Source organism: Podarcis raffonei, chromosome 12 (genome assembly GCF_027172205.1).
Source record: "Podarcis raffonei isolate rPodRaf1 chromosome 12, rPodRaf1.pri, whole genome shotgun sequence".
Taxonomy (NCBI): domain Eukaryota; kingdom Metazoa; phylum Chordata; class Lepidosauria; order Squamata; family Lacertidae; genus Podarcis; species Podarcis raffonei.
The window spans coordinates 43,571,058-43,582,132 of record NC_070613.1 but is presented as its reverse complement, the minus strand read 5'-3'; the positions used below and the strand labels follow the sequence as shown (position 1 = coordinate 43,582,132).

The 11,075-nt window shown below is 40.3% G+C and overlaps 1 protein-coding gene across 7 annotated transcripts in view; it reads right to left on the bottom strand.

Annotated features, from left to right (window-relative positions):
• Nucleotides 1-1,269: 1,269 nt before the first annotated feature.
• The window catches only part of RBMS3 (RNA binding motif single stranded interacting protein 3), a 752,431-nt gene continuing 742,625 nt past the window's right edge, over nt 1,270-11,075 (bottom strand). For all 7 annotated transcript variants that reach the window (XM_053409861.1, XM_053409864.1, XM_053409862.1 and 4 more), the window contains one exon: nt 1,270-9,476. In XM_053409861.1, coding sequence (XP_053265836.1) covers nt 9,470-9,476 — 7 coding nt within the window. In that variant the 3' untranslated portion in view covers nt 1,270-9,469. The remainder of the gene's footprint in view (nt 9,477-11,075) is intronic.

Genomic DNA, 11,075 nt, shown 5'->3' with positions numbered 1-11,075 from the left:
GCATAGCTCACTTTCACCATCTAGTGTCGCATTTGTATATTGCAGTTTACAACACATTTTAAATGTTTAATTTGCAGCTGTGTGGCTGAGTCCCAGGCCACGGCCCCTCATCATCCTGGAATCGTTTTGCCTGGCTGAAGATCATCCTTGAACTGAAGTAATGAATGCCTCTTGCTTCCTTGGACGAAGGGTGGAGGTGTGTGTGTGTCTGTTTTGAGAATCTCTTGAATGCAGCCTACTCTTCAAAGGTAAGTGTGACATCCACGTCTCTGCTCATGTTTGCCTTGCGTCCGCCCCCCCATTGTAGCCCCCCATTGCCTGTGGTTAAGTATAAGCGAAAAAGCGTGTCCTTGGGGGTAGACCGAGGGACAAAAAAGTTAACGCACAAATATAAAGAGGGAAGATGTCCATTAATGTTAAGATAATATATAATTAAATAATTTTAAACTTCTGCACTAGAAATATATGGAAAAGTCAGCCTTTCATTCTATGACTTGCCCTAGGTCTAGCAAAAGGATAAATGCTGAACTTTCAAATGGGGTGAACAACAGCTTTCGCAAACCGCGAATGCACAAAAAGATGGGAGAATCTGCATAGCCAACTTAAGTCTCAGCGCCACAGAATAATTGTAGAGCCTGGGCAAATTTTAATGTGATTTAGGTTGCTTTCCTTTACTGATTTACTTGGAAGCGTCCCACTGAACCGAGTGGGATTTACTTCCAAGCAAACTTGACATAACCAAAACTTTGATTTATTAAGCTGCCAATTAAAAGAGCAGTTCTGTGCCCTCCAGGAGGGTGACTGGGTGCTGTGGACCTCCCTCTTCACTAAGAGGGAAGTCTATCCCTGGAGGTCTCTGTGGTGCTGTAGTCAGAAACATAGCCTTTTAGGGAAGTCTGCACCAGATAGAAGATTGTGGCCAGAGATCATATCAGGATGTGCAATTCCTCGGCTATGGATTCTTTCCTCACAACTATAGGACTTTTCTTCAATTCAGTTGGAGCTTACAGTTCCTATTTAAAAATTACCCCCAGATTATTCTAATTTCTGTGTATTTCAGGGTCTTTTGAGCTATGTTATAATAGTGCAATTATCCACAGAATACACTTTCCTCCTTCCAAACTCTGAGGTTATCTCAGTCCAGATGTTGTGACAGTCTTTATTTCTCAGGAGGATTTCAGAGGTCTCACTCTGACCCGTTAGTGCTGGACACTGTGCCGTCCTTCAGTTTGATCCATGCCAGCCTCAAGAAAACACAAGACTCAGTGCTTTTCTTTAGTTTTGTTTTTTTATTGAAAGCTTCATCAAAGAAAAGAGAGGTTTAAACCTAACATCCACTGATCTACAGAAAGCCCCAGGAGTGGGAAAATGGCAGCTATTAGGATTGTGGTACAAACAGAAATAATAAAAAAAAAGAATGAGGGGGAAACCCTCCCCTCAGCAATACAGAACTTTTCATGACATTTTGAAACATTAGCACAAAGATGCCCTTACAAGTCAGAATCGTTATCTTAATTCCTTTCAGAGTTCTTTTGGGCTGCGCTTTGGGAACTGGGAGGCCTGAAAAAAAGGGTGTTTTCCATTTACTGGGTAGGAATTTAATCTTGTTTCACAGCCCTGGTTCCTTGATTCGATTTCATTTTAACCAGACGGGAGCCTTTTCATTTGAAACAGAGGGGGGGCGGGAAACAGTTTAAAGTTTGCTGTATGAAATATTGACACTTCCGGTTTTATTACAAGAAACTTACTTCCTTGAGGTGTATATCAATGAGGGGAAGAAGAGCTTGTTCTTAGCATGACCATTTAGGCCAGCCTAGTTTTGCCAATCTAAAATTTGCAATCTCCAATTAGTAGCATTGTGTTTTTGTAAGACCAATGAACAAAACATTATTATTATTTTTTGCACTGTAGATAGACTAGGCCCATGATGTGTCTTTGTCCAAATATTCACCTGAGTGCTTCTTGTAAAGATTGTTGGTCAGGTTAGGGATGAATGAAGGTTGGATACAACTACCCAACACATGGTGATATTTTTTTTATTTCAGCTTGTATTAATTGGTTTTCTGCTTGTGATTGGGACATTTGATTTGCTTGCCACAAGGAGATACAATCAGTGTGGCTTCCCTTCATTTCAATATTCAACCAGGGTATCAATTAGGATATCAAAGGGGTCATTTTGACTTTTCAGATGTAAAAACATCTAAGGGCAGCACCTCATATGCTTTATAACTTCACAGTGAAGCACTAAAATTTCTATTTCCCCAACTGCAAAGGCACAGCATGAACAGTCAACCTACATGTTTCAACCAATTCAACCAAGTTTGATGAACTGGCCCATGCAATTTTTCAGCTTTTAAAAACCTATTGACCCAAACCTTTTAGATGCACAAAACTTCTTTCCAAAGTAAAAATCAAAAACAAAACAAAATCAAGTTAGAAAACACAATTATAATCTAGAACAAAACCCTTCCCTCCCCCAGATTTTGTTTTCAGTAAAAAAATCTTTCAGCATCAGAATGTAGTAATAATTCGGGACTAATAGCAGATCATTCACAGCTCCTAACAAACAGTTATTAGGATGGAAGAACCTCAAGTGTAATAGCTGTCAAAATATAAACCCATTTATGTAAACACAAGAATTTTAATCCCCACAGAAGCAAACCCGACATTCACTTTACAGCATTTGTCAAACATTTCCATTTATTTTTTTTTAACAAAGAACATGTCAGTAAAAGTGAAAATACTGTTTCTTTTCTGTAGTCTGAGGTATGAAGAGGAATTTGAGATTGGAATCCACTTTAGGTGATATGACAGTAGAAGAAGGGTTTTTTTTCCCTCCTAAGAGAAATAACCTTTCTTCTGATGTTTCATGATTCCTGAAACTGCTCAACAAGGACTAGAAAGATCTGATCAGTCACTGACCTTCCTTGCCAAGTACGCACATGGGTGCTTACATGCATGATTATGCTTATGCTTTATTCAAAATGAAGTAACTCACCCACCGCTGTAGAGGAACAAGATAGTGTTTTTTTTAAAAAAAGGAGAGGTTCTCTGAAACATGCAGCGTGCTTTTTTTCCCTTTGCAATGTCATCACACCGCTAGAATATCCTTGGTCTAACGCTGAGGACTTGAAAATCCTTTATACCTTTGTACATCAGAACCAATTTCATGTTAAATAAAGCCTTGAAATGAAATGTTGGCCATGTATGACTCAAACACAACTATCTTCAAATTCCATATTTGGTCTCATCACCATGTGGATTGATTCATTATGTTAAGCCCATAATCACACTTTTCACATGACTTTTACTATACAGGTAATAGTCCCAGAGACTATACTTAAACCTGTTTCGCTCATGTCAGTCTCAGCATTAAAATGATAGGGATGGTGGCTGATAAGCCACCTTCAGGCTTAAAATCATGAACCAAGGCAACTTTCTACATATTTCACATCATTTCTTTAATACCATAGACAACATAATTTAGATCAAAATACTGTGACATATTAAAAATAAACTTTTATTACACTGCAGGCATTCTCAAATCTGCTGAGTATGGTCGCCACACATACATAAATAATATCCTTCCTTCTTATTTTTGATAACGTAAAATGCATTTTTAATGCTTAGGCTCACTGCAAAATCCCTTGTTTGCCTGTTCACCACTTTTCTTCCTCAGATGTGAACACCAATATTGCAGAACACAATGGAATTACTTCAAAATATCTCTAAAGTTCTGCTTTGAACTACTGCAGTGAGACACTTTAAGCTTCTTGGCAAGCCATGCAGCTATGAACCCACAACCAGGAACACTTTCAGGGTTCACTGACAGAGGAATCCAAAATCCTTGGCTGCTACCAGGGGGCCTTCAAAAAATAGAATCTTATAAGACAACTGCGTAATTTTAAAAAGTCTCTTTTCCAGCATTTTAAAATCTTACCCTTTGCTCCGTAACTAGTCACCATAATCAAATACTTGGATTCAAATGAATTGGCAGGAAATCAGCTCAGATCAAAATACTTTTGCTGAGCTGAGGTCTGGAACTGCTGAAAAAGCCATAGAATCCTTCAAACCATTTGTTGCAAGATAACATCAAGATCGAAGTCTATCTTTTAAGGCCCAGTTCAGATGTCGTCACAGTTGTGTGGCTAGTCATCCAAAAACTGCTTCTCAGCAATTCCGTGTTGCCTTGGCAACATGTGGAAGATGGAATCACAACTGGATAACCCTAATCGAGTTGTTTGCATGCCAACATCCCATCATCCACCCAGCTGATGCTGATATTGGCCTTTGAGGGGCTCCTCCTGCATTGCTTTTGATTGGTGACCTAATCTGTACATTTAAGGTGCAGGATTATTAGATCAGGAAGAAGATGAAGTTATGGGGACTTCCATGTGTCTGTGTAAGTGCCCATCTGTGCAGGTGACAATGCAAGTGATGGTGGGTGCTCAAAGAAGGGATCCGCAAAGAAACTTGTTTTCCTTCAAAATACATTACTGGAGCAAGGTAAAAAGGTAAAGGTAAAGGACCCCTGGACGGTTAAGTCCCATCAAAGGTGACTATAGGGTTGAGGCGCTCATCTTGCTTCAGGGCCGAGGGAGCTGGCGTTTGTCCACAGACAGCTTTCCGGGTCATGTGGCCAACAGGACTAAACCGCTTCTGGTGCAATGGGGCACTGTGATGGAAACCAGAGCGTATGGAAACGCCGTTTACCTTCCCGCCGCAGTGGTACCTATTTATCTACTTGCACTGGTGTGCTTTCGAACTGCTAGGTTGGCAGAAGCTGAGACAGAGTAACGGGAGCTCACTCCATTGCGGGGATTCAAACCACCAACCTTCTGATCGGCAAGCCCAAGAGGCTCAGCGGTTTAGACCACAGCGCCACCCACATCCCTATTACTGGAGCGAAGTATAGATAAGCGGGTTTCAGCTCCATCCCTTCACTTCAACTCTCATTCTGAGAAATCGAGAATCCTTATGTAAACATTGCCAATATTCTGTAGCAGTAAGGGAATGCTCAGTGCAATGATTTAATCAATAGCGAAAGTTTCGCAATTCCTTCTTGCTATAGGATATCAAGGGGTTAGATATCCCTGCAAGAAACAGTCACTGATACTCACAAAGAACTTTAACACTGAGCACATAAAAATCATTACTGTCTGGGTAGACCTTGCGGACATTCTGAAATGCAAAGTCTATGTATATTGAGGTTGCAAACTTGCAAGAAACTTTGAGGGGCATCAGACAGCTTACATGTCCAGCAAGACTCAGATCTCTTCTAACAGCAGCCACACCATGTTGTACTGAAAACGGCTTTGAAATCTGGAACCTAGTTTTTGGGGGAAATAAAACTTCTGTGGTTGTGCAAAGCAGATAACGTAATTCTAAGGATTTTTGAACTTGGACCTATCTAGGCCAAAATGTAAATATTCAAGCACCATCTCGTCATCCATGGAAATTCTGGATTTTATTTTAGTTACCAAGGGAGAGGTTGGTTAACTTGGGGGGTGGGGAGCAATAACAATATTTTTTTAAAAAAGGAAATTCTGGATCATTTAAATCTTAGGTTGGAGTTGGATAAAGACTATGCATGGAAATGTTCTCTAGAGGAAGAAGAATCTTGTTTTCCAACTTGCCGTTTATATTACTTTGCGCAGTCGGGTCTGCACAAGGTCAAAATGTTAAGTTCCTACCATCTTGCAGCAACTGGACAAAGATCTTGAACCCACCCCCGGACCAAGCAGGAAGACTCATAAATGTGAAGGAAATCAAATTGTTAATAAAACTAAATTTAGAATCAAGGCTCACCCTTGGGGGGTTTTTTTTTGAGGGGGGTGTTCAGTGGCCATTTATGCCAGTGCAGCCCCAAACATATTATGGATTTACTTCCAGGCTGTTAGCTGATCAGTTTATCAAAGTGGATCTATCAATGTCAGGTGATTTATAGGAACGGATAGTTCTTTCTTTTCCTTTTGCCAAACAACAAAGATGTAGGATGTCTAAAGGAAATTAAACAATCGAAACAGCTTTTTTAAAAACACCTGAAGTGATGATATGGACTATTTGCTGCCGCCGCCGCCCCACTGGCAACTTAATCTTCCGTGATTTAACCCTATTTGCTGAACCAAGTCAAACAAAATGAGAATGTATAAATAAAGCAACAGATTTCTGAACAGAAGAATCGGGAAGGTACTTCAGCATATCCCATCAGCCACACGGTAGCTACCTTGCAGCCTCACTGTCAACAGCAATGAGACTTTTCTTTGCACCAAACTAGAATTTGTACAGGAACAATTTTTTTTAAAAAAAAAGAACAAAACAATAACGCGTGCTTCTTTCATATTCAACAAAATTGTGCCACAGAAGAATAATCTCTATTTTATACATACAGGAAAAAAGATACAGCATTAAAAGGAAGAAAAATAAGGCTGGCTTGATTATTTTTCCCATGTCCCATCCAACAGGCGCACGCTTTCCAAAGGAAAAAAAGAGAAAATAATCAAGTGATGATCACAGAAAGTAAACAGCAGTGGCAAAGCACGTGAAAGAAAGGAAGAAGCTAGAGATCTTTACATAACATGGAAACTCTTCCCATGACCCCAGCGCTGTGGTCCTTTGAGTCAGAATAGTCCATATGTAGTAACTGGAAAACTACATGTACTTTTAGAATCTCACATAGCCAGGCCCCCTTGTCTATAACGGTTGGCTAGATGGTTTCACTGTTTTTAATTTTTACGTTTTTCATATTGAACGTTGCATATTTAGCAGCCATTTGTTTGGGTAACCCAATCCCATCCCCACCAAACAAGAGATACTTACATTAAAAATAAGGAAACACTTTTTAGCATTCTTAAAAAAATACTTGATTCTTTAAAAAGTCATTTAAAGTAACCATGGACTCCGTGGACATTCCTCCCACAAACTTCCTATCCTATCGCTGAGGCTTGTGTGTTTCATAGGTTGCATCCTTAACATCACAACTGGGGCCATTGAACCTGGTCGATTCAAAGGAAACCTGTTTTAGCATTTATATATATATATAATATTATTGTCACTTTTCAGTATGGTTACCCTGTTTCGAAGACACCACTGTCATTGGGGTGAACCCATCATCATTTAACAGCCACCCCACCGCTGCTGCCACTGGAGGCCATTTCAATCATTTGGGCTTTGTTTAAGTGCTTCCTTCGCTAGATCTTTTTGCCTGCTATAGAGAACAGAAATCTTCTACTTTGGTGCCTCATTCATCAAGAGTGGTGGCAATATTGGAGCAGTAATCTCCAGGAACCTGTCCAACCTCTATGGGAATGCTCAGGCTTATGTTATGCTTAACTCCCCTTCGTTTTTAAACTGTGTTTACACAGCAGAGATTCCCAGTGGATTGTGCCGCTTGTTGAAACTTACTAGAGAACAAGGAAGTTGGAAATGAATGGAATGCATACTTTTAAAACTTTCCACATACACTTTATAGGGAACTGGTAAAATTTGAAGGCGCCTTCTTCACTGCCAGTCTTAAAATTCTCACTGCATGACACCCTTCCCTTTTTTGGGTGGGGGAAAGATAATTCTCTTAGGCCCTCCAATATATAGACTCCATAAACTCTTTTATCATTTAAAAATAGGGTTTCTTTGCCAATTCAACGTACTTGCTATTGTCTTTTGCCTAATCAAACTAATTAGTGATTGTCAGCAAACATATTAAGACAACAGAAAGCCAGTTAGTACAAAGTGGTTGTTAGCTTCATGCTAGCATGAGAGAACTAACCATTTTAATCTTTCCTCTTGCAGGGGAGAGTTAAGACGAAAACACCAATCATCTACTTTTTAGAATCATCTTCTAAGTGACTTGAACAGACCACCAAAATGCAAAATGGAGATGGCTGGTTCTGAGCACTGGAAGATGACCCAGGGAGGAGGAAGAGGAGGAGGAAACGAACCTGTGAGATGCTGAGAAGAAGGAAGACCGTAGGTTCAGTACAAAAGAAATCGGACAACGCAATGGAAAAGCTCAGCAAAGTTCAAATGCACCTGGGTAAGAACAGCTGGCGACTGATATCTTTCTCATGCTGTTAAATTCCGCTAAGCATTGCTAAGTACCAACTACTCAGAACTTTCCATTAGAAGCCTAAGCATATAGAATGTACAACACCAGTGGAAGGTAGTTTAAACAAACACAAAGTTAAGAAACTGGTCCGGCCATGTAGGTCAAATAAAGATATTTTTTTTTAAAAAATGAAGAAATAAGGGGGGGGGACGACTCTATCTTCTGGACTGCGGTAGGTTGTCATTTCATCTTTGGTATAAAATAGGCCATCCATAGGCTGCATTTGATCACAACTAGGAAAGACTACAGAAATTGTCAACAATTTCTTCTAGCTATTGCTTTTTTTTGCACTTTTTTGACCATAAGCTCCTATCTACTTAAGTTCCCCCCCCCCCGCCCAATGCTTTTAAGCTAGGTGTTTGCAATGTGACAAGCTAAGCAGACTAAAAACTTTTTAAAGCTCATAAAAAAGACTGCAGATAAAAAGCACTAATGCTTTTGCCAGCGATCACACTTTGTAAATTAAAAAAAAATCTCCATTCTGCAAGAAAAAAACCTGCATTCCTTAAAATGCAAGTTGATTCCCCCCCAATAGTTCAATAATTTTATTGTAAAACACTTTAGCTTTCTAGATTCTTCTCTGTCAACACTAAGAAAGTTCATAAAAGTCTGCATGTTTTTCAATTCTCGAAGTCTCCACAGTTCCTTTATCAACAAGTTTTCTTCGAAAGAAGAAAAAGATCGTTTTCTGCTAAACTGTACAGCTTTTATATATATATTTTGTTCATCCTAAAAATTCAGTCTGTTGAACTTCACCAGTTGATGCCGTGGACGTTTGAATCCATTTTCCTTTCTTCTACCAAGACGTTGACAGCTTGCCTTGAGAGCCTTTGACGTCCTTAAAATTAAGGCAATTAAGATTCAAGATAAACCTTACCTAAACATTTCTAAAAAAAAAAACAAAGAAAGAAAAACGAACCCAAAATAAAAGACACACTGGATTTCACGGAGAAAGGGGAAAGAGTAGCTGGATTCTTGAGGAAGACCATTAGTTTTCATCTCAGCTTGCTCCCTCTTGACATCATCGGTTCTCTGTTTTTGTGTGTTTTTGGAAAACAAAAACAAATCTATCTACACTTCCAGGTGAATTCTGAATTTCAAATGTTCATCCAGATAAAAGACCAACCCAGTGTTTTGCCATGGGTTTTTTTTTCTTTAATAAAAAAATAGCAAAAATAAAACTATCAGACTACATGACTGAACAATCTGCACAGCACATAGAAACACTGTTTTGTTTTCGTTGGGTAAGGTAGAAAATTAAAAGAAAACTCTGTTGATGCCTGTGCAAACTGGATGCCAACTTCTTGTTCGGTGAAGTTTCTCCATTCAAGGCAAACTTTTCAGACCGACATTTTTCAGTCCTGTTTATTGTCTGCAAAAACAATTGAATTAAAGTAATCATTAAATCAAAATAATCCTGCCTACCTACTTTAAAAAAAAATCCCCACCCCTTGGCTATAACCAAGCTGAACTTACTTAGCATAGGGAGAATGCAGAAAATGCAAAATGCTTTTAAAAAATACATTGAGACCAAAGGATTATAATAAGTGTATCTGTAAAATTCTTGAAATGCCCTGGGCCCTAGAGATCACCTGGTTGGTCCAATCAAACTTTCCCTTAACACTCCCCAAAATAACCCGCTACTGATTTGCAGACAGTAGTAAGGCACACCTTGTATTTATTTACCTGGCTAATTCAAAAGGAGGACAGTGGGTGAGATCTGCTGACCTAGAACCCCATATATCATAAATGGATTTAAAAGTGTGGGGGGTATAGAGATCTGAAAAATAACAGCAAGAACAAGTCATTGTCGGCATCCATCTGTCTTGAGAGACAACGGAGTGAGCCTCTGGGGGGTGAATTCAAATCCCAGGAGAATCACAGCGCCTGCTGTGGCTGCAGAGACTGGTAACTCATAACTGCGGCCTCCTATGTTGTTTTTGCAGCACCAAAGTGACCTCTCTGAAGTGCAAGCCTGGGCAATGTGTATGGAGGTCCTGGGCTGCCCAGACAACAAGACCCCCCTCTCGGCCTCACTGATATGGTGCAAAGGAAAGCAGAACGATACGTTTGGCACCAGCTTGGCTGCAGGAGTTGTCGGAAGCTTGCCTTAGGGACTCCACTCTGGATTTGTGCAGCGCTTACTCCCTAGCCTCCCGAAAATGTCCCGCAAGGCAGCAAGTATAGAACAAGTCGTCACTTAATAAATTATAACGAATAGTTTTCAAAGCATTTTGCCTCTATTTTCACTCTCCCTCAACTCAGTCACTTATTTCTCTCTAACTCTCTTGACACGTCTCTTCTCAGCTGAACTTCCCACCTGCCACTCTCTGTAACACCCCCTGCTGTCAATAATTTCTTCACTCATCCTTTCTGTTAGAATATATTTAATGGCATGCATCTTCCTTTGACCCAGTGAAGAATTTTATAATTGCACAGAGAACCCAGAACTCTGCCTGGCACTTTCTAAGATAATCTTAGCTCCTTCTACCTCAGAAGCCGAGAGGAGTGCCTGACCATACAGAGACTATTGTCTTATGCCAGACAGGGGTGCCCTATCCCATTTCGCTTTGCCCTGCTGTCGTTGCCGCCATCAGCACTATACCTGCTGCTGCCTTTTGCGTGGACTGCCCACTCTCACTTCCACACACCCTGCCAAATCCACTGCTGGTGGAGAAGCACCGCCACTATCAGAGGCCATTTCAGGCAACATTGTGCTGATTTGGGGCGAGATCTCACCCAGTGCCGTGTGAGATCTTACACACTTGGCAGGATTTCCAGTATTCCTGCCATTGCTGCTAAACCAGGGGTGTCGTATGGTCTGCTGCCAGCACCACGCATGTGCCTCAAAATCAAACACAGCAAAGGATTTTCAGCAATAAGGGTGTGACGTAATACTGCTCCTAATAAAATTGTGTTGCTTACCACGGTAAGTGCTTGTGCACAATGCTACCACAGTACTGTATGCTAC